At 36.3% G+C, this 25,375-nt stretch overlaps 1 protein-coding gene across 3 annotated transcripts in view; it reads left to right on the forward strand.

Annotated features, from left to right (window-relative positions):
- The window catches only part of LOC149779773 (replication protein A 70 kDa DNA-binding subunit-like), a 110,600-nt gene that overhangs the window by 62,501 nt on the left and 22,724 nt on the right, over nucleotides 1-25,375 (forward strand). For all 3 annotated transcript variants that reach the window (XM_089940634.1, XM_089940633.1, XM_089940635.1), the window contains exons 11-13: nucleotides 3,528-3,651; nucleotides 6,320-6,491; nucleotides 15,047-15,239. In XM_089940634.1, coding sequence (XP_089796760.1) covers nucleotides 3,528-3,651; nucleotides 6,320-6,491; nucleotides 15,047-15,239 — 489 coding nt within the window. The remainder of the gene's footprint in view (nucleotides 1-3,527; nucleotides 3,652-6,319; nucleotides 6,492-15,046; nucleotides 15,240-25,375) is intronic.

Below are 25,375 nucleotides of genomic sequence, written 5' to 3' on the forward strand. Positions count from 1 at the left end.
GCAGGAGGCCACAGGTTCAAACCCCGACTGAGCATACGAAAGAGTTATAAAAAAATAGTACTTTACAATAATATATAGATAACACATAGAAATTATACTGACAAGATTAGGAACAGAAAACCATGAGATTACAGAACTGATAAAAATTGCTGACAATACATAAGAAAGTAAATATTAACTGTTTGTCTGCTCTTGTAGTCATAATAGATGAGTTTTAACAGCTTTCATGAAAGCGGTCCCATTGACCTTGTTTCTAGAATCTGTTTGCAATTCATTCCATGTAGCTGGGCCTTAGATATGCAAAAGAACATTGTCCATATGACTTGATGTAACTGGGAGCAATGAGAATGTGAGTGTTGGAAAAGAAGCATAAGTGTTGGAAGAGAAGTATAAGTTTCTAGATGGGGTGTACATCTGGGTGAGGTCAGATAAATATATTGGACTGGAGCCAGTCATCCTTTTTTCATTTTTATTTGTGACAGCAGTTTTCTATGGCAGACATCATGCCTACACAGAGTGAGCATGTATGATTGACTGAAACTCCAAATGAGTTTGCTGCTTAAGTCTGAATAGACATGGGGTAGTTATGTTCTCCTGATAGGTATCCAAGTAGATACTAATACCCCAGCCCTACTACTTGACAAATATAGATAATGTAAGATATTAATACATGATATAATCACCACTAACAGATGTAAGTGTGCAAAAAGCAAAGAGAGATAAGAATACAATGAGTGTAGGAATCACAATAAATACTCTTTCAGAGAACTCAAGACGAGAAGTCTGTTCAAATTTGTATATTCTTTGATTAAGTACATAAAAATGACATGTACATTAATCTCCGTCTAACTAAAATAACTAGAATATCCTACTCATGTAAACAATATTATCTAAATCAAAACATCATGACACATAGTTGTTATGCTCCCTACTTAAGATTCCAGTGTAATTCCTACTTGAGAGCTAAAATGACTTGAGGTGATCTCAATCCCAGATAGCCTCTACTAAAGAACAGAGCTAAATGCACAATAATGAGGTGGTTATGTTGCAGATAGCACTTAATGGATGTATAGTGGCAACCCAAGTGCTGCAGTAATGACCAAGATGCAAAACAGATGGCGGTAGTGAATCTACATTCCCCAACGAATAACGTGCTTCCTGCATGAAACATTTTAACATCATTTTTCCAACTAGCAAGACAATTTTTACACGTTATAGATCAGAGTATGCCGGTTTGTACCAAACAGCCATAGTTTTGTGTACTTGCAATGATAAAAAAATGATAATGTAATCTTTCTTATGTAGATGAGTAATGTCCCATTTTTATCTGTCTGAAATGTAATGCATAACTTTTTCCCTACAAAAAGGAAACTTTTCACAGCACTGTTAACGTGTCTGGAATGTAATGTTTTTCAAAATGAATAATTAATAATTAACAAAAATATGTTTTGTGTTAAAACTGTCTTTATTATCATAGTAGTACATGAACATATATAATAAATAATATTTATGAGTATTTAAAGTCTGAAGTGCTTTCAGAGCCTCTTTTCAACAAACACTAACATCTGACAGTAGACTGTAGACACAGCCTACAAGTATGTATAGGCTCATGAATTATATACACTAGTTTATTCTTAACATCTTCACAACATGCTACCCATTCTTGACAAACTGGTTAGATTCCTAAATATTAACTGTGATGAAATTTTTGTATATGCATGTATCTCAAGGAGAGTGATTACGCTATACCAAAACTAGATGACTGTGACCTAATTTGCACATTAGATGAACTTGTATTTTCAGTTGTTCATTTTTTACACCCACAATATCTTGGACATTTCACCAGCATTTTGAAAATTGGCACATGGATGTATCTCAGTGGGAGTAACTCACCTTGTAAAAAGTAGGTCAGTGTGAGCCAGTTTTCAGGAATTCGTTTTCTACATCCTCGCCATGGACTGTATTTTAACTACATTCACATAAACTGGTTATGTGGAAGCTTCTAAAGGTGAGCAACCTAATATTGCAAAAATGAGATCAGCATGACCTTTTTTCACACTTTGTGGCATATTTTCAGCTATCATTACAGTCTCATTATTTTGGAACTTACTTACTTCAACTATACATGAAAATTTGTATGTAGATGCATCTCAAAAACAGTAACCCAACCTAGGTTGCTGTGTCCTGATTTTCAGACAGGAATGACTTTGTATTTTCTGCTAACCTTTAGCTGCAACCTCATTATCTTGGACCTTATTTCACCCGCACTGCTAAAAATTAGTATGTGATGCCTCACAAGGAGACTGACTCAGCCATGCCATAAGTAGATCATAGTGAACTACTTTTCACTCATAAGTGACACTTGTATGTTCAGCCATTTGTTTGTCACCTCTTTATCTTTAACATTATTTCATCTCTTCTTTCTAGCCTTAGTATATGCTTGTAGCTTTTGGCTGTCCTAAATGTTGTTTTGTGTCACTTGCACATGGTTTTGGATGGATTTTCCTTCCATTTTAGATGATTTACTTCTTAGTTATATGCTTCCTTTGCATTAACACTTATCATATATATATATATATCTTTGTGTGTGTGTGTGTGTGTGTGCTTTCTGTATGTTTTGCATAGTAGTCTTGTTTTGGTCATTGTATATTTAAAATAGGTGTGCATGTAAAATGGTATCATTAAGTGTGTATTGGCCAGCCATTATTTTATCCAGTACATTTTAACACTGTATGTAAGTACAGAGTATATTCTGTGCATTTAAATTGATTTCTTAGCATGTAAATTTTTTAATAGAAATTAAGAAATTGAGGGTGGGTGGCAGGAAATAAATTAAGTAAATATGTATTGGCCAGTAATTAAGAACGTGTGTTAATACTGTGTATAACTGAGAGAGTAAAATCTATTCTTATGCAGTTTGAGCATAGAAAGCCTAATTTTATAACTTAATGGAAAACAAATTTGATTGTTGCAATAAATTATGTTTTTATTTAGAGTCTGTAAAGTAACTCCAGCAAGTTAAAGTTTCTTATTATGCCCTTCAATTTTGACTTGAAATAAACTTTGTAGATGTATTTATCAAAACTTTGCTTGAACCCAACAAAATATCTGTTGATGCATTATAATAAGTAGTATAATGCAGTAATATTTTGTTTTCAGCACGTGGTGACTTGGTTGATAGATTAGACTCATAAACCTTCCATATTCTTTCTAAACCAGCCTTGGTGTCCAGGTGTATCTCTTCAGCATTAATTGTCCTTGGCAAGTTTCTAACCATATCTTGATATATTGATTAGATGTTGCATATTGTTTGAATAATTTTTTAGAAATATTTTTTATGTTTGGGTTTGGAGTTGTGATACTAGGATCTTTGTGAGGCAAAACAAATGTTTTTTTGTCTTCTGTTTTAAAAAAGGCAGCCAAAATAATTTATTCTTCACGTTACTTAATTCTTTTTATGGAAATTTGGAATAAAATATGACTGAAATTTCAGATATAACTGAATTATTATCATCTTCCTTTATTAGCCAATGTTCCAGCAGCAGCAACAGGTACTGGCAGTAGTTCATGCAGCATCAAAAGTAGCACACCAACCAGACCCACTAGTGTCCATGTTCTTCCTATTGCAAGCCTCACACCACTTCAAAACAGGTAATCCGAATATCACAGTTCTAACTTTATTTGAGAACTGTTGGACATAAATTGTAATTTTTTAGAATAGCATTAATACATGACCTGCAGTTATTATTTTGCATGTCTCCTATCCGGGAGACTAGTTCTCATTTCCAAGGTGATTACTTCTTCCAGTTAGTAATTGTAGGTTTAGAGCAAAAACAACACAGTTCATTCCAATGCCTAACTCACTTCCATCATTCTGAATATTGTTCTTCTTTTTCATGGGCTTGAAGTATAACATCTATCTCTGGGTGATTAATATATGTTCTAATGTGTGTTTTACCTTAATTTAATTTTATCATATCGATTTCTTTGTTATAGTTGATCTTTCCTCCCCAGTCCTTGCATTTATTTGCAATTATTGATGCCATGGTCATTTTGTTACTTTTTTGCACACACTACTTAAGCACTGTTTCCATCCCTTTTTAGCTTTGCAGGTCTTAGACTACAAGAGCTTGTGGGATGGCCTGCTGTATATTGTCCTTCTGTCCACTTGCACATGTGTGTTGCTGCTACTCCATAAAACCTTGCACAGTCATTCATCCCATTGTCTAGTTGGTCACAAGTGAAAATGGTGCTGCTCATACATCCAGTGTGGCTGTCATGGTGATAATCTTGAAAATCTAGTTATTGCTACTCCTACTGAATGGATGATCAAGAAGAGTTTTAATAATAAGACTTTTTATGATGTCTAGTTGGTCATAAATAAAATGGTGCCAATCTGACTACCATTATGACCACCATCCAAGCATCTTGAAAATCTTATCTCTGTTGCTTCTGAATGAAATGTGACTTCAACATCAAATTTGAACCAATAAACTTTTTATGATGTGTAATGGGCCCTAAATGAAAATGGTGCTGATCTGGCATCAAATATGGCAACCATGTTCCAAATCTTATTTCTGCTCCTCCTGATTGTAAAGTCATGTTGATGTGGAGTTTTCCTAGAAGACTCGCAATGATGTCTAGTGGATCCTTAATGAAAATTGTACATCCAATTTATCTGATATGGCTGACACAGTGGCCATCTTAAAAATATTGTTCTTGCCTCTTCTCATGAATGAATGGCCATATTAATATAAGGATTTCACTTAAAAATTAATTTGGAAAGTCATAATCCCTCTAAGTCCTTAGCAGTGTCAGGATTTCAATCTTATGGCTAATTCCGATAGCCCTCTGTGTTGCCAGTGGTCATAGTTCAGCAATCTCATAGACCTGTACAAAGATGAATTTGCTGTCACAGCAAAGAGGGTTGTTTATGCACAACAATCCACAGATGTATGACTTGTATGATTATTATTGTGCTGAGGTGCCATTTAATGCACACACACACACACACACATATATATATATATATATATATATATATATATATATATATATATATATATATATATATATATATATATATATATATACCCCTGTAACACCCCATGTGTTATATCAAAAAGACCAGAGTTTTGGACTTAAATAATTTAATAAATGATAAAGGTGAGGTAGAACATGCCTTCTAACATCAGTGAGTAGGGTTTCAAACTGCATCTGGAGGAGGGAATACATATCTTGGACTGAGAACTACCTCCAGGAAAAGAAATAAGCAAAGCAATGGTAACAGACGAGTATTACATAACTAATGTTAGTCCCCGCCAACTTCATTTTACCTTCACAAAATAGCCATTTTATTAACAAAGCATTGTTGAGGCAGCTAAAATGGCTCTTTGTAATGATAAAGACACCAAAACATCTTCTAGTCCTGAAATAAAAGATTGTTTTTTAGGATCCTTGATAGCACAGTGGTCATACCATTGCATTATAACTCTCTAGTTCACAGTTTGATCCCAGGTTGATCCTTTTCTTCAGGTCATATCTGGCAACTGAAAGATGATCTCATACTAACAACTTAAATGTAAAGAATACTTGAATTAAGATAAGAATTCTTTATTTCAGACTACATAGTCCATACATCTAAATTAAAATATAGATATAAAGTTGTTGTTGTTGTTGTAGGGTTTAACGCCATTTTGCAGCACACGATAGGCTATACATGGCGGCCAGTATTAATGGTGGAGGAAGAACCCGGAAAAACCCCGGAAAGAACCACCGACCCACGAGAAGCTACTGGCAAGCTTTCTCACATACCCACATTAGCCGAATCTGAGACTCAAACCCACGCAGACAGAGGTGAGATGGCAGTGATCCGTAACGGAGAGCGCTTTAGACCACTCGGCCACTCGGGGCCCCCTAGATATAAAGTAAAACCATTGTAAACATAAAAGAACATATATATCATACAGATACTTCTACTCAATTAACTGCATTAACAAAGTAATGTCTATGGATATAGTTTTACCTGCTAAGTTGCACCTGGTTTTAATATTTAAAATTTAGCTTTTGTCAACAGTTACACCTGGCAAAGTGGGTCATTAAAACTTTTAGATGTTTTGTTAGGAGAAAAAAGTCTGTATCTCTTGATATGAGATAATTGTTGCTTGAAATTCACTCCAATGGGAAGTAGTTTATCAAACAAGTTTAACTTTTCATGCAAATCACATCTGTTTTGGATAATTCAAAAATACTACCATAGACTGCTGAAAGAAGATGTTAGTATATAAATTTTAAAATATTGTGCCTTTTTTTATCATAGAGGGAGTATTCGTGCCTGTGTCACATACAAGAGCGATATCCGCACCTGGAGTAATTCTCGAGGGGAGGGGAGACTATTCAATGTCATCCTTGTTGATGAGAGTGGAGAAATAAGAGCAACAGGATTCAATGATGCAGTGGAGAAATTCTATAATTTGCTGGAAGTCAGCAAAGTAAATATCTATGGATATAGTTTTACATGCTAATATCAAATGTCCTATGAGGAAAGAATGAGTGATAGTACTGTATTTGTTATATAATTTTCAGTTATTATCTCTTCTGTGCCATTTCTGTTTCCCTTGGCAGGAGCTAAATATAATGATTACTTTGGCATCTGTATGCATGCCAGTCTGTCAACTCCCCAGATTGTGGTCAATGTTAAAGATTTTTTGCTTTTTAGCTAAGTAGGAGATAAACTGAACAAAATGGAAGTTGTATGTTAAGTTTACTGGTACAAGACCAGAAGAGCTTATGTGATGGCTCTAAATCTGTTCATTTGTTGTCTGGTAGTTGTTACCACTGTTCATTTGTTGTCTGGTAGTTGTTATCACAGTTCATTCGTTGTCTGGTAGTTGTTATCACAGTTCATTCGTTGTCTTGTAACTGTTATCACTGTTCATTCATTGTCTGGTAGTTGTTATCACTGCTCCTCCTAATCTATTTCCTTGTATGAAATCCAGAGGTTGAACTGGTCCAAAAGGAAATGGTTGCCCCTCGAACATCCAATTTTGTCCTTGTTTCTTGAAAAATCTTCTTGTTGCTGTTCCTGAATGAATGGTCTGATTCAAATGTTTTTCACTAAAAAACTTCTTATGTAAATGCATAGCAACTGAGCCAGGAGAAATTTAGAAGCCATCCATGCTCATTTTTGGTCAGCACTTTATATCAGACCCAGCTATCATAAGTGTTTCTTCCTCAGATATCTGACCTGATAATACCTTAGGATAACTATTACTACCTTGGAAATCTAGCTCTACCAAGCTAATTGTTTTAGCTTAGAAAGCTGTTACCTGCCCTCATAGGTGGCATTTAAATAGAGTGGTCTCCCATTGATACAGTAATAGATGCTACATTCCATGAATTATTCAGTTACTGCTTCCACTTGTGCCAAGCAGCGTGCTCACTCCTGATGAGAAGCCTTTTAAACCATCTACAAGTCATTGAAAGTCATTCTACCTTAAAGCAAGTTGGAGTTTTCTCTTTGAAGGGGAATTTATACTCCATCTATAATTGTCCAACTCTTTCTTGCTCCTTTTTTTCAATTTGTCTGTCTTTTGTAGAAATATAAATTTGTCGTTATCAAGCACATACTCACCCCTGGTACATACCAGCATGGGTTGCTAATGCATCCTCTAACACTGGTGTAGCTTTATTTTATGTGCAGGTATTTACTGTTATGTGTGCTTTAGAAAACTTGATGTAACTTGCTGCATTATTTCCACTGCAGTCTTATACATACAGTTTTTTAATAAATAATTTATATTCATAGCATCCACTTCCTAGTTATTAAAGCAATTCTGTATAGGCAATCTATTTGGCCTTTACTGTAGGTAAGTTTATATGTTTAGAATTTATTAAGTAGTGTCCACTTCGTAAGTATTAATTGTGACACTTCAATAATTTTACCTGTATAGGTCACCACATGGACCCTTCATACAGGTTAATTTTTTAAATTGTTTGTAGCACTCTACATCCACTCTGAGTTTATAAAGCAGGATGCATGCTTGGCTACACCTGTATATATTTCCTGCTCTATCTTTAGCTTACAGATTTAGTCCATGGGCAATATGAGGTATAAGCTGTATAAACAATGGGAACATGGGAATGACAAACATGTTACATGTCTTGCTTGCTCCAGTTGCCAATTCATAAATTCAAGTTAGATATGTTCCTCTTGGACTGTGGGTCAGTAGGCTGCAGTACTGTTGCCACAAAGGTGAAATGCGCAGAAATACACCTTGACTGTTGAGGATGCTGTTAGTATACATGCTGACATCATTTATGTGAATAATTTAGTTCTTGAGGGGCATTACACTCCAGCCTCAAAGTGATCTTAAGTTTTCCCAATCAGTGACAGTGGCAGCTCTGACTCCATCTACACATCCTCAAGATGCCGAACCTTTCTCTGTGGAACCAATAGTCCTGATACCACATGCGTTTGATGGCCTTTCATCTTTATTGGCCACATTTGAGTGTGACTGAAATTAAATCAAGCCAACTCAGATATTGTGTCACACATTAGAAGTACAATCTGGTTCTGTGTTCAGATATTCCTTAAATCATCCCAATATAAAGAATTGAAAAGCATCATAAAATTGCTCTGTTAAATTATGGCTTTGCCGTCATCTCATCACCACAATTGATCTTGCTCTTTAAGCCAACAGAGTCAAATCTCCTCAGCCCACATAGGCACTCTCCTGGTTTTGCATTCCCAGGGTAGTGCCACAAGTCACTCGATGCACATGATGTCCAAGTTCTGTGCTCCATTATACACAGGATATAAATTCATTTCATTCTCATGCCTTTACCACTTAAAGGGAGCACTTACTGATCATTTTGAAGTGATGGTATTCCACTCAGGACATTGGGCATGCATCATGGTCCACCCCTTTAGACAGTCTTCGCCAGCTACATTTCAAATTGTGCAAGAGAAGACTGGGTATCAGTCAAGGAAATCTTTTGTTTCTTTCCATCAGAATTTTGTCCCCCTCCCAAAGTTACAGTATCAGTTGAATTGCTAATCAAGAAGGATGAACTGGTGTTCAAACTGCTACCACAGCCTGGTCAAGATGCCAATCTTTTGGGTTGTTTACAGTACAGACAATTAAATAAACCTAATGTCAACAGACTCTTCTTTTCACAATGATGCCTTTCATCAAATTTTAGTAAGAAGTACTATAAGACTTAAATTCGAATATTTTACATGGACATCCCTGACAAAGATATTATAACCTTGAGATGTCAAAACCAAACTCAGTAAACATGGGTGGAAGTCTTTTAATGATACATAACAGTTGGTAAGAATATTGTGGCAATAGATTCTGTGTTGGACTTAGTCCCAATGACCGTCTTCCAACAAACAGTAAAGTTTATCATTCCCCACCTCAAATCCCACAGGACATACATGAGAGTCTGCTTGTTGAGTGGCACACATCCTTAGCACACCCAGGCCAGTGCCACAGCAGCAGCGACTATGGTCTGGATCTCTTTCGTATTGGGGAAGTCATATCTTGTGGGGCAAGGAAAGTACTAGAGCAAACTTTGTGGTTTGGAGACTGCCCATAGGCCAAGGATCCCTGATGCTCATTATGAATCCATCAGTGCCATTGAGGGATCGGCAAGGGAGGGAAACACCTGAGAGTAAATCTTGCCTCCAATTAAGAGATGAGCAGTGTCCTCTTACGGTCAGCTTCCCAGAGATAAAGATATTGTCAGGTAACAGTTGTTCTTTTACCAGATCTTTGTTGCTGGATTATATCTGATTGGTGACAGGTCATTTTTATCAGTCTGGGGACAAGGATTGGGCTAATATCCCAACCTCCATTTCTATGTTACTGTTTAATCCCATTTGTGATAGGGAGTCCAGTTGTACACATCCAACTATTGATAGGGATTGGAGTGGCATTCCCCTTTTCTATGTTCCCATTTAATCCTTATAGGATTTGGGTACCCCCTTTACTGGAAAGTGAGTTCTCCTTCTCTCATGATGTCATGGATGCCCCTGCCTTGGTTTCAAGGTAAGGAGGATATGACAGACCATGGACCTGTCCTTCAAAAGAGTTGAGTGAACACCATTGGCAACAGTTTCATGCACTTTCCCATCTGTTGAGTCTGGTGTTGGAAGAGGAATAAGTTTGAACATTGGTTCACTGCCTTTTGCCCCCTGGACTTGTATAATAAACTGAGGACAAGAAGATTGTCTCCAGTCATAGAGGCTTTCTGTGGCCTCCACTTGTCTAGGTCTTCTGCTGCTTCCACACTCTGTGAAGGCCTGATAACATACAGAAGTTTTCCCAGGGCCAGGAATTATCCAGGTACCAGAAGGGGTTATCTTAACCCCTTTTGTAGTCCAGCTGCTGGTTTCTGCCTCCAGAAATTGAGTACATTCTCCATCTTAGCCCCTTAGGCCCCATCACCATTGAACTTTGGTGTATCACAAGAGGGGATATCAGCCAGGGTCAGAGCATGCCTTCCAGTAAAAAATCGTGAGGCCTTAGAGCTTAAGGCCTGCACTCTAGTGATGATTGCCTTACACACCAATTTCTTTTCCATGGACTCCTTCAGTCTCTTGAAGCATGAATCATTGTCTTCAGGGGCATTTCAGTGCTTTAGATGAATAGCCCTCATATCAGAGCTTTACCTCTGTTAGCATGCCACTCTAGAAACATCTACAGTCTTGCTGGACAACAGCAACATCCATTTATGGTCTGCACTGCATGAGATGGAAATGTTCTTTGGAGGTCTCATCCCCATAGTAGCATGACACTATTTGAGGGACCAACAACATAGGTTCTTGGCAAAAACTTAAGCCTTCCTGCAGGAGTTTTCAGTATACCATTGTATATGCCTACCTCTTGATAAGTCCGTTGTTCAAAATTTACAGTGCTTACATCAAGATGTGGCAACTAGATGCATAAGAAGGCTTGCAGAAAGCTTAGCAGATATCAGATAATTTGATGTGCCTCTTTTAATGGATCAGTGAAAAGGTCCTAGAAGAATGGATGGAACATGATAATGGAGAGCTTAATAAGAGGGTTGACAGTTATTAAAACAAAGTATTGCAGATCAGACTAAGACTTACCTGACATAAACATAACTAATATTAAATCAGAGCTTGTGCTCTGGAGAAATCACACTGTACGATCATGTTACGGGAAAATCCAAGTCAGAACTGCAGAGGAAGCAAAAGCAAAATCAAATAGAGCATCATGACAGATGCCATGAAAAAGCATGAAAATAGGAAGCAAAGGCTATCAGAAAAAGATTCATAACTGAATGAAAGTGAATGAGCCTTTCAAAAAGAGCTTCAGAAGTTGTTTGCAGAAGTGAAAGACTGAATTCTGTAGTAAAGAATCTGAACTTTAAGGAAATCAATATAGCTAATGGTCTTTGGGAGGTGGTAATATCAAACCTGCAGAAAACAACAGAAGTGTTTGAAAGCATGGACACTAAAAAATTAAATTGACAAGAAGAAAGGAAGATTGATAATTATGCAAGTTCAATTCAATGTTCCATTTTGATTAATACTCCCATCAACAAGTTGATTTGTTCTTCAAAGTGAAAGATATCTGCCAAATGTTTCAAGGCTGTTAGTATCTTTTATCAAGGCTAGATGTGTGGCTAGTAAATAAAACATGCATTGACTTTTCCATCATTAATTCTTTTGTGCTTTGTGGGTATGTTATCACTGAGTTTTGCCACAGCATTATTATGGTATAGGCATACACATAGTGCTTGTGGAAATAATTGACAATCAGCATTTAAAACTATATTCTTTGTATGACTAATGCTTTTTTATCATAAAGGTTGAAAATGTTCATGTGGGAGGGCCACTATGAGTATTTACATGGTAATTTACCTTAGAATTTTTGCAGTTGTTCAAGATAAAGTTCTTTGCAATGACATGCATTGTGGATGGTTGAGAAAATTTCAAATGTAGCATCTAGGTGACTTTGGTGAAAGCTTACACATAATTGTAAACCAGCACTTCTGCATTTGTGTTGTCCTATCATAATGCAGCTTTGTCATATTTAGCGATGTTTGATTATCTGCTATCTTTCTTAGATTATCAGTCTAGTTTTTTTGGATATGGTATCTGCAAGAGTTGTAGAAAGCAGCATAATCTTTGTTCCTTCTGTCACTTATCCTGTATTTTTTGTATGAGTGGTTATAATCATGATGATTTTTCAGTGGTCTTTTTATTACCATTGTAGCAGCTCAGTACTAATACATTGTATAACATTCAAAGAGATCTGCTTAAAGTTAGATTATTTCTCTTCTTATCTTACTAACTGCCTAGCTGTGTTTCTATTCATGTTTGCTACACAAATGAAGATAAAATGCTTTGAGTTTTTCATACAGGTACAAAATAGTTGTGCATATGTTTCTTCCTTTCTTCTATATAAATTGTTTTTAAATCCCCAAAATGGAAATCATTCAGCTGATAACTGAAGATATTCTATGTTGGCCTCTGCATTTCCAGATCTGCTTAGAAAGGATGTTATGTTAACAATTTCATGTTAATGCACTAAATAGAATTTGTAAAAGCATAGCATTTCATTTTCATTTTTTATATACTGCTAAGCTTAGTGATTGTTTTTTTGCTATACAAATTCTGATTAACTAATAAAAATACAGTTATGGCCTCTGTGATGGTGAGCAGGATGTTAAGAAAATAGAGGTAACCTGAACTAAAGAGCAGCTTTTATGTAAGGGCATGCTTTTGTAAGGTAAGTAAAGCAAAGGTTATATATTTTGTCAGTAATGTGCATCAATTTCATACTAAATTTCATCATACAATATCTTACATTTGCCCTTCTTTTTTTAAGTAGCCCTACTTTATCCCTATTTCACAAACGGTTGCTGGAAAGATTGTGGACCTACAAAACAGGTTAGCAGATTAAAATTTATCCCTTCCAACTTGGTAAACTTTTATATACCTTACTAATTGATATAATATAATTTCACCATTATGTCTAGGAATGTTAATAGCCAGTTTTCTTATTTTTTTTCATGCATGTGAACTGATTACAAATGTATCAGAGTGTTTAAAATGGTAATTTTCCAATCCACAAAATATTGTATCTTCATTGCACATGAAATAAACTTGCAATTCAGTATTTAAAACACAATATATGTAAAGTGCTGTAAAATGTATTGTCTCCATACACACACATATAAATTGTGTTTTTTGCTGTCTGTCCGTCATATTTACTTGCAAGCAAGGTAGCTGCAAAACGTTTGAGGAAAACCAGACCAGTTTGGATGTTTGGATACCCTGGTCTTGGTTCCCAGGCCTGTTTTAGGTCTGGTGACTGTGACCTTGTTTCATATTTGTTTTAGACATTTCTGGACTTTGCTTACTTTGACTTTTTTGACAAACACCTTGTAAATAAATTTATGCAAAAATTATTTGTGGCAGGTAAATAAAGTAAAGTATACATATTTTATCAAAATGTAGAACTGCTTCAGGCAGTATTTTTTATACAGATTTATATAACTTATTATAAGCCCATTATAAGCATGTTGTGTTATGATGCTGTTCCACATTCTGATAGTATAAATTATACAAATCTGTAAAAAAAAAATTGCCTTAAGCAGTTACCATTTTCTAAAACTTGAAATGTCCACTATCTACTGTTACCAAAGTTTGGTGATTGCTTGCTCCTGAAGTAAGGAATAGCTCTATCAACTTTTGCGTGAGATGTCAAGGTCATGTGGCTAAAAGAAGAAAAATGGTTTCCAAACAATAACATTAGTGCTGCTTACATACCTGGACCAAGCAGTGGATGACTTGCATTTGGGGTAAGGAAAAATTCACTTTCGGGGTCAAAAGATCAAATGTCAAGTTCAGTATGACTGAAAGAAGAGAAATGGCTTTCTGACAATAACTTGGTTGCACTACCATGGTGGTCATCTTGAAAATCATGTTATATCTACTTCTGAAGGATGGTGGTGTCAACATAAAGTTTTCACCAAGAGACTAATATTGATGTTTCATAAAGGAAGATGGTGCCCCTCTGATATCCGATGTGACCACCATGACTTCCATTTTGAAAATCTTGTTTTCCCTACTCCTAAATGGATAGTCGTATGAACATGGATTGTTCACTAAAGGACTTGATATGATACCTAATTGGATATGGTGCCAATCTTATGTCCAGTATGGCCACCAATAATGCATATTGAAAATCTTGTTATTGCATTATTCCTCCTGAATGGATGGTCATATCATCATTGGGTTTTTACCAAAAGATAAGTTACTGAGGTCTAATTGGTCCTCACTGAAAATGGTGCTGATCTTGAATCCAAAATGGACATCAGACATCTCACAAATCTTGCTATTGCTCAAGAATACCACAGATGTTTTCTACTCTCTGCAGTTAAAAAATAAGGGCCCTGAGTGGCCATGTGGTCTAAAGCGCTCTCCATTATGGATCACTGCCATCTCACCTCTGTCTGCACTGGTTCGAGTCTTGGATTCAGCCAGTGTGGGTATGTGAGAAAGCTTGCCAGTAGCTTCTTGTGGGTCGGTGGATCTTTCCAGGGTTTTCCCGGGTTCTTCCTCCACCATTAACACTGGTCGCCATGTATAGCCTATCGTGTGCTGAAAAATGGTGTTAAACCCCACAACAACAACAACAGTAGTTTAAAAAAAAAATGATCTTATCTTTCATACCTGGAAATTCTTTTCAATCAGCTGAGCACCAGTCCCTTCTTATGACTCTCACTTGTATTGTATGTATTTGTTTCCATGAATTTTCATGTCACTTATTAACCAAAAGACAAGAAAAATATATGTTTTCTGCTGGACAGAGGAAAGGTTGCTGGATTCATTTCAACTCCAATTTGCATGCAATGCAAATTGGAAACTGAAGCAGCTTTGTTGGTTAGCCATAGTGAGACCCAACATCAGGGCTAAATTTCCTGAACTTGCACTGATTAAGTGAGTCAAAAACCTATTAAGCTGTATATAATGTTAATTAGTTTTTGTTACTGTTTTCCACAGGTTTTCTACATAAGCAGAGCAACAGTGAAGACAGCCAACAAACAATACTCCACTGTGAAAAATGACTATGAGATGACATTTAATAATAATACCTGCATTGAGCCCTGTGAAGATGATGTGGATCTGCCCACAATGACGTTTAATTTTGTGAAGATAAATGAACTTGAGAAGACACAACCAAATGGATTAGTTGGTAAGTTATATCATCAATATATTACCTGCTGTTAATGATTTACTTAAATTTTCCAGAATAGAAATTATCCAAATCTGTATAAAAAATGTCCACCCTCCCATTAGATGAAAAGTTCCAGAAAGTCCAGAACTAGAATTAGCATAGACTCAGTTTGTTCAGCATGTCATAGGCAGTAGTCATCCTCTTTTTGACAGACAGCATATTGGATTGGATTGGAATTTTCACACTGTACAGAAATATTGCCTTCTCTTTGTCTAGCACACATCCAAATAGAGGTTCCATATTGTTAGAATATTACGCCCTCAAGTCCATTCCACATATAATCGCAGTTGTTGCTGTCTTGTGAGATGAGGATGTTTGTGTTCTGCTTGACAGCACTGCCCTTATGTAACTCTGCTCCTATTGTTGATTCGGTCTTCTTTAATTGTACCTAATTTTGAAAATAATTATATTTGGTTGTTTCCAGACTCTTTAGAAGTTAGTCTCCCTATTCATCTCCAGATTTGTTTGTGACTGTGACCTGTTTTGTCTACATTTAATTCGAAATCATCTGATTAATGATGATACATTGACTAATGCTAATTTTAATTTCTAGACTCAGTTTAGAGAGTCATACACCAGCATTATTATCCTTTTCTGTGATCACATGGTCACACTATTCATTTACAATTATTTTGTGTTGAATACAAAACATTCCTTGTCAACAATACTTGAGTAAAGTATTACCGATATTAAATAATGGTTGACCACAGGTCACAGACCGTTCATTTTGTTCTATAGTGAGTCAGAGTTGCATCATTAATTCATAGCTGCCAACCCTCACAAATTTGGTGTGAATTTCACGACTTTTTTAGCGATTCACGGATTCACGCCGTAAGCCAAAAATTCACGAATTTTCCAATCCTCAATTATTTTAAATCTTTAATAAAATAACCGATTTCCCATTAAGCGCTAGACGTGATATTCGCAGTTGCCGAAACGGTCCGGTACTGCTGGTCACGATATTAGTAGATCTACAGCCGGTTAGTACAGTTGGCCCGGTAGCAAGCATTTTAGCCTCTTTTAATCTATATGTATAAGAGTAGTTTTACAAATGCTTTTGAGAGAAACTGGGGCTTAACTGGAAATTTGCTCCACGCATGCGTCAAAACACTGATTTGAGTTACCGTTCAGCCTCGCATGTAAGATTTTGAAAATGACTTCACCACCAAGGAAAAAGAAATGTATTACTCAAAAAGTGAAGTTTAATTTGGAATACATCAAAAATTTGCCGTGCATTCTGCCATTAAACATTGATATTCATTCATGCTTTTTGCGCTCAGTGTGTCATCACAGAGACGATGTGAGGAAGAATGTCGTTTGCAAAAAAACACGTAGAAGTTGGGAAAATTAAGAATTCGCAGATTTCATCTCTGGAATATTTTAAACCATTTGCGGAAGACCTGCAGGCTACCAGCGCTGAAGCATTATTTGTGAGTTTTCTTGTCGAATGCAATCTACCTTTATCAGCTGGAGACCATGCTAAACATTTGTTATGACAAATGTTCCCGGACTCGAAAATCGCTTTTTTTCCTGTGGAAGAACCAAAAATGCTGCAGTTCCTGTGCATTACTCACAGCAACAGTGACAGCATAAGAGTATTTTCTTTAGCGAGGAAAAATAAAACGATTTTAGGGCCTCCTTAGCTGCAGAAAATTTGTCAGCAATTTTAGTCCCAACATCAACCTGCAGGCAATAAGTCGGAACTGTTTAGAAAACAAATTTATGATCAAGCAGTTGAGGAAGTTCAAGTCTGCCACAGTATAATCTCTTGATAAATAAATATTTCTGCATATGTGTAGTGTTTTATATTTATTTTGCGAACTTGATATAGTGTAGTATTGACGGTCGGAGTGGTCAGAGTGGATGGAGTTATTGTCATGGTATTTTTCACGAATTCATGTCCAAATTCAGGACTTTTTAACCCTATTTTCACTAATTGTGAGCCTGGAAGGTTGGCAGCTATGTTAATTTGTTTCATTATAATAATATTACATTTCTGCTGGTGTCTCAATCATTTTTATTTTCAATACTTCCGTTAAGTATTGTTGATCATGCTTGACCATAGGTCTCACAACACTTACAATTGTCATCAATACTATACAGGCAGGTACAGTATTGCCGATGTCAGATTGTTTTTGGCTACAGATCTCATGTGATCAATTAATTTTATTATTATTATTTCTGTTTGCAGTTGTATAGAGGTAGAATGTGGGAAAATGTGTGCATAAAAAAGCCACATGGGCTATACATCCCACCTACATTGCATGTACTAATTGCCAAAGGACAAACAGCATTCATTGTAGTGTAAGCCTTAATCTAATTAGCTTTGAAATATCACTTGACAGTAAAAGTAATCAGACATTCCACACTGGACCAGAACTGATACACACCAACAGCTGGTTTATGTTATACATTCACTAGGGTTTAAGTTCCATGGGAAATATACACTCAGGGCAGACTTTACTCCCCTTCCAAGCTGTATTGATGTCTTGTATATAATAAATACTATAGAACGCCTTCTGCAGTTATTCTTAAATAACAAATAACATTACATGGTGGCAGCAGTAAAAACACAGGATTGAAAATATCAGAGTTGAAAATGGCTTCATTTCAATTTACAAATCCGGACAAATTTGACTCTTCGAGACCTGAAACGTGGGAAAAGTGGTTTCAGCGCTTTGAACACTTTCGTCAAGCGTCTGGACTTAGTGAAAAAGAGGAAGAAATTCAAGTGAATACCTTGATTTATTCCATGGGAAGTGAGGCTGATGACATTTTGTCTTCGTTCAACCTGACAGAGGAAGCTAAAAAGAAGTGGAAGCCCATGACAGATAGATTCATGCGATATTTCATTCCAAAGAGGAATGTAATTTTTCAAAGGGCAAAATTTAATTAAAGACAAATGAGAAAGAGGGAGAAACAGTGGACAGTTTTGTTACAGCTATCTATGTTTTAGCAGATAATTGTAATTTCAGGCCACTACATGATGAAATGATCAGAGATCGACTTGTAGTTGGACTGCGAAATTCAAAGCTGTCAGAAAAATTGCAGTTAGATGCAAATCTAACTCTAGAGTCAGCCGTTAGTCAAGCTCGACAAAATGAAGCTGTGAAAAAGCAACAAACAACGATACGAGCAAGTGGAGAACGAATGTCTGAAATGGATGCAGTAAAATCGTCGTCACTGAAATATGGGAAACAGAAACATAAAATCCCAAATGTTCAACAAAATAATGTCAGCAGAAAAGGATGCATGAGATGTGGAAAGAAAATTAATCATTCTCGAGACCAATGTCCAGCAAAAGAAGCAGAATGCTACAAGTGTAAGAAAAGAGGACACTATGCAAAATGCTATCTGTCAAAGTCAACAGTTCGCACAATAGAATCTAGAGAGGAATCTGGATTTATAGGGACTATTAGCATGAAGAAGGGTCAGCCGTGGATAACGCGTGTGAGATTAAACAACACTTCACTTGTATTCAAGATTGATACTGGACCTGATGTGACTGTAATTCCTGAGAGGGATTTAAGAAAAATCGGAGACCAAAAACTATCAAAGTCTGATCGAAAACTGTATGGACCTGGAAACTTTGAACTTAAAGTGCTGGGAAAATTCACATGTGGACTTGAATCAAACGATGCATTCAGTGTACAAGGCATATTTGTTGTAAAGGGACTGAATCAGGCACTCTTGGGCAGGCCCGCAAATCAGGCTCTCAAGATAATTGAACAGGTAAATATATCCTCAGTAAATGCCTCAGATAAAAACTCACAAAATGCAAGCAAAATTCACGATAAATCCATACATTTAGATAGGGATTATCGCGAGAAATTTCCAAATTTGTTTAAAGGTCTAGGGAAAACAAAATGGTTCTATAACATAACTCTGGACAAAAATGACAAACCTTATGCCTTATCTACCCCAAGAAAGGTTCCTATCCCTTTATTAAATAAAGTTCAAGAGGAGTTGGATAGAATGGAAAAAATAGGTGTTATTTCAAAAGTAGATGAGCCCACTGGGTGGTGCGTGGCAATGGTTGTTGTTCCGAAACCAAACGGTACAGTACGAATTTGCGTGGATCTAACAAAACTGAATGAATCAGTTAAAAGAGAAAACCACCCACTACCATCAGTTGAAGAATCCCTTGCAAAACTAGCAGGTGCAAAGTTTTTCACCAAACTTGATGCAAACTCAGGCTTTTGGCAGATAAACCTGTCAGAAGATTTCTCGCCGCCTTACAACTTTCATTACTCCTTTTGGTAGGTTTTATTTTAATCGCCTTCCATTCGGAATCAGTTCTGCGCCTGAATTTTTTCAGAAAAGGATGTCAGAAACGCTGGAGCGACTTGACCGAACACTCTGTCACATGGACGATGTTCTTGTCTTTGGGGAAACGCAGAAACAGCATGACGAAAGACTAGAAATGGTAATGAAATCAATTCAAAAGGCCAGCATCACTTTGAACGCTGAAAAGTGTGAATTTTCGAGACCATCAATAAGGTTTCTTGGGCATGTTGTTGACGAAAATGGTTGCCGACCTGATCCAGAAAAAGTCAAAGCTATAACGGAAATGGAAACACCGAAATGTGTAACATATATACGACAATTTCTCGGTATGGCAAATCAGCTTGGCAAATTTAGTCCAAATTTGGCAGAAAAATCAAAACCATTACGTGAGCTTTTGAAAGGTAAAAACTCGTGGACTTGGGGTCCAGATCAAGAACAAGCTTTTAGAGATATCAAGCAAGAAATGATATCTTCACCAACTTTAGCACATTATGATCCAAATAGAGAAATAGTTGTATCTGCAGATGCATCTTCATTTGGACTAGGTGCTGTGCTACGGCAGAAGCACGGTAGCACTCTGAGACCGGTGGCGTTTGCATCACAAGGTATGTCAGAAACTGAGCAACGCCATGCTCAATTAGAAAAAGAGGCCCTTGCAATCACTTGGGCTCGTGAACGCTTCAGTAGCTGTTTAATTGGGTCACAATTCAAACTTGAAACTGACCATAAGCCATTAGTGTCACTAATGAGCACAAAAATCTTGGGAGATTTACCCCCTAGAATTCAACGCTTTAGAATGCATTTGATGAGATTCAACTTTTGTATAGTTCATGTTGCTGGCAAAAATCTATTAACTGCTGATGCTCTATCCAGAGCACCTTTAAGTTATCACTCTGAGAGTGACAGAGAATTTCAGGCTGAAACTAACGCCTACGTTGATTTCGTAGTTAGCAATTTGCCTGCATCAAATACTCGACTTGAACAAATAAAGTCTGAATATCGAAATGATTCGATTTGCAAACAACTTGTACAGTTCTGTGAAACGGGGTGGCCAGAGAAATCCACTATTGACGGAAAACTTCAATTGTACTGGGCAGATAGAGGTGAATTTACAATTCAAAATGGTCTTTTAATGAAAGGTACATGCCTTGCCGTACCAGAATCGCTTCAAAGAGAAATCCTAGAGAGAATTCACAATGGTCACCAAGGCATAGTTAAATGCTGAGAACGCGCCAAAACGTCAGTTTGGTGGAAAGGACTAAGTACTCAGCTAGAGCACTTGGTAAAGTCTTGCCAAAATTGCATTGAAAACTCACGAGATCAAGCTGAACCAATGATACCAAATGAATTTCCAAGTCGACCTTGGCAAAGAGTCACTTCAGACTTGTTTGAACTGAATGGTCAAACATATCTCTTGGTGATTGATTATTTCTCATGATACATCGAAATAGCAAAATTGCAAGGCACAGGTTCGAAAGCAATTGTCAGTCATCTCAAATCAATCTTTGCGCGACACGGTATACCAGAAGTTTTAGTTTCAGATAATGGTCCACAATACACATCCGCAATACTCAAAGATTTTGCAAAAAGTTATGGATTCAGGCATATTACAAGTAGTCCAAAATATCCACAGAGCAATGGGCTCGCCGAAAGGGCTGTTGAGACAATTAAAAGAATGCTTAAAAAACCAAACGGTCCTTACATAGCTCTTTTGACATATCGCGCAACACCATTACCAAATGGATACAGCCCTGCTGAATTACTGATGGGAAGAAAATTACAAACTACTTTGCCAATGGCACCAAACAACTTAGAGCCGAAATGGCCAGATTTAATGAAACTGAAGAAATTGGAAAACTATCAAAAGCAAACTCAAAAGAGAAATTATGATCGTTGACATCGCGCCCGAAATATGAAAAATCTTCAGGTAGGGAATAAGGTATGGATTAAAGATCATTTTTCTTCAGGGATAATTAAATCTGAGGCATATACACCTCGTTCATACATGGTAGTAACTGACGAGGGAGAGATACGGCGTAATAGGAGAAATTTAGTTCCCATGCCTACCACATTATCGGAGCCTCTCAAAGTGACTGCTTCAGACCCTGATACGTTGACTGACTCAGATGAAAGCAAAGCAGTGCCAACCAGTCAAAACGGATATTTCACACGTTCGGGAAGATTGTCAAAACCACCTGAGAGACTGAACTTGTAAAATAAATTAAGCTGATGTAGCTTCTTTAGAAATGCGGTCATCAGATCACGTTTCGTTTTAATGTAAACTTCTCAGGAAGGGAGATGTAGTGTAAGCCTTAATCTAATTAGCTTTGAAATATTACTTGACAGTAAAAGTAATCAGACATTCCACACTGGACTAGAACTGATACACACCAACAGCTGGTTTATGTTATACATTCACTAGGGTTTAAGTTCCATGGGAAATATACACTCAGGGCAGACTTTACTCCCCTTCCAAGCTGTATTGATGTCTTGTATATAATAAATACTATAGAACGCCTTCTGCAGTTATTCTTCAATAACAAATAGCATTACATTCATGTCTGCTGTTTATCATTGGATGAGGTCTAGAACCCAAAGACTGACTAATAAAGCAAGCAGGACATAATAACTGACTATTAAAGCAAACAAGACAAAGACTGACTATTAAAGCAAACAAGACAAAGACTGACTATTAAAGCAAACAGGACATAAAGACTGACTAATAAAGCAAGCAAAACATAATGGCTGACTATTAAAGCAAGATAGACTTTAGCTGACTAATAAAGCAAGCAAGACATAATGGCTATTAAAACAAGCAAGACTTAAGACTGACTATTAAAGCAAGCAAGACATAATGAGTGACTATTAAAGCAAACAAGAGAAAGACTGACTATTAAAGCAAGCAAGACATAAGATTCACTGTTAAAGCAAGCAAGACATAATGACTGATTATTAAACAAGCAAGACGTAAGACTGACTATTAAAGCAAGCAAGACATAATGACTGACTATTAAAGCAAGCAAGACATAATGACTGACTATTAAAGCAAGATAGACTTAAGCTGACTAAAAAAGCAAGCAAGACATATGGATGACTAATAAAGCAAGACATAATGGCTATTAAAACAAGCAAGACTTAAGACTGACTATTAAAGCAAGCAAGACATAATGAGTGACTATTAAAGCAAACAAGAGAAAGACTGATATTAAAGCAAGCAAGACATAATATTGACTCTTAAAGCAAACAAGACATAAGATTCACTGTTAAAGCAAGCAAGACACAATGACTGACTATTAAAGCCAGCAAGACATAATGACTGACTATTAAAGCAAGCAAGATGTAAGACTGACTATTAAAGCAGCAAGACATAATAACTGACTATTAAACAAGCAAGATGTAAGACTGACTATTAAAGCAAGCAAGACATAATGACTGACTATTAAAGCAAGCAAGACATAATGACTGACTGTTAAAGCAAGCAAGACATAACGACTGACTATTTAAGAAAGCAAGACTTAATGATTGACTATTAAAGCAAGCAAGTCATGAGACTGACTTATAAAGCAAGCAACACATAATGACTGATTATTAAAGCAAGTAAGACATAATAACCGACTATTTAAACAAGTGAGACATGAGACTAACTATTAACGCAAATAATACATTAGGCTGAGTAATAAAGCAAACAAGACAAAAGATTGAATATTATAGCAGGCAAGACATAAGACTGACTATTAAAGCAAAGAAGACAAGGCTGACTATTAAGGCAAGAAAGACATAAGACTGACTACTGAAGAGAACAAGACATAAGATTGACTATTAAAGGAAGCAAGACCTAAGAATGACTATTACAGCAAACAAGATATAAGACTGGATGTTTAAGCATTCAAGACATAAGACTATTTAAGCATGCAAGACATAAGAGTATTTAAGCAAGCAAGATATAAGACTGACTATTACAGAAAGCAACAGATAATGACTGACTATTAAAGCAAGCATGACATCGTGACTGACTATTAAAGCAAGCAAGGCGTAAGAATGACAGTTAAAGCAAACAAGACACAATGTCTGACTACTGAAGCAAACAAGACATAAGACTGACTACTGAAGCAAGCAAGACATAAGACTGATAATTAAAGCATACAAGACATTAGATTGACTATTAAAGAAAGCAAGACATGAGACTGACTAATAAAGGGAGGAAGATATAAGGACTGACTATTAAAGCAAGACGTATTAAATGACTATAATGCAAGCAAGACACAATGACTGACTATTAAAGGAAACAAGGCATAAAGACTGACTATTGAAGCAAGCAAGACAAAGACTGACCTATTAAAGCAAATAATATATTAGGCTGAGTAATAAAGCAAGGAAGACATAAGACTGATTATTAAAGCAAACAAGACATAATACTGACTATTAAAAAAGCAAGACATAAGACTGACTATTAAAGCAAGCAAGACATAAGACTGACTATTAAAGCAAACAAGACAATGAATGACTATTAAAGCATGCAAGACATGAGACTGACTATTAAAGCAAGGAAGACATAATGACTGAATATCATAGCAAGCAAGACATCATGGCTGTCTATTAAAGCAAGACATGAGACTGACTATTAAAAAAAGCAAGACATAAGACTGACTATTAAAGCAAACAAGACATTAAATTGACTATTAAAGCAAGCAAGACATAAGACTGACTATTAAAGCTAGCAAGACATAGGACTGACTATTAAAGAAAGCAAGACATAAGGACTGACTAATAAAGGAAGACATAAGGACTCACTATTAAAGCAAGCAAGATATAAGACTGACTATTACAGCAAGCAAGAGATAATGACTATTAAAGCAAGCAGGACATAATGACCCGCTTATTATAGCAAGCAAGACATAAGACTGACTACTAAAGTAAGCAAAACATAAGACTATTAAAGCAGTCTATTCAAACAAGCAAGACATGAGACTGACTATTAAAGCAAACAAGACCTATGGCTGAATCTTAAAGCAAGCAAGACATAAAGACTGACTATTAAAGCATGACATAAGATTTTCTTGCAGCAGCTTTTTAAATTTGCTACGTCTACATCCGTGGCACAGACTAATAAGGCAAGCAATACATAAAAACTGACTATCAGATCAAGCAAGACATATTCACTGACTATTAAAGCGTCCATGACAAAAGACTATTTAAGCAAGCAATACATATGACTGACCATTAAAGCAAGCAAGACATGAGACTGACTAATGAGGCAAGCAACTAATAAAGACTGACTAATAAAGCAAGCCAGACATAAGACTGACTATTAAAGCAAGGAAGACCTGAGACTTACTATTAAAGCAAACAATACATATACTGACTAATAAAGCCAGCAAGATATAATACTGACTATTAAAGCAAGCAAGACATAATGACTATTATAGCATGCAAGATATAAGACTGCCTGCTGAAGCAAGCAAGATATAATACTGACTATTGGACCAAGCAAGACGTAAGGCTGACTAATAAATTAAGCAAAACATAAGATAAATTATTAATGCAAATACGACATTAGATTGACTATTAATGCAAGCAAGACATATGACTGACAATTAAAGCAAGACATAAGATAAACTATTAATGCAAACAAGACATATTGACTGTCTATTAAAGCCAGCAAGACATAATGACTGACTCTTCAAGCGTCCAAGACATAAGAGTGAATATTAAAGCAAGCACGACATAAGACTGACAACTAAAGCAAGCATAACATAAGATAAACTGTTAATGCAAACAAGACAAAGACTGACTATAAAGCAAACAAG

This window comes from Sinohyriopsis cumingii, chromosome 17 (assembly GCF_028554795.1).
Source record: "Sinohyriopsis cumingii isolate HCF-2022 chromosome 17, ASM2855479v2, whole genome shotgun sequence".
Classification (NCBI taxonomy): Eukaryota; Metazoa; Mollusca; class Bivalvia; order Unionida; family Unionidae; genus Sinohyriopsis; species Sinohyriopsis cumingii.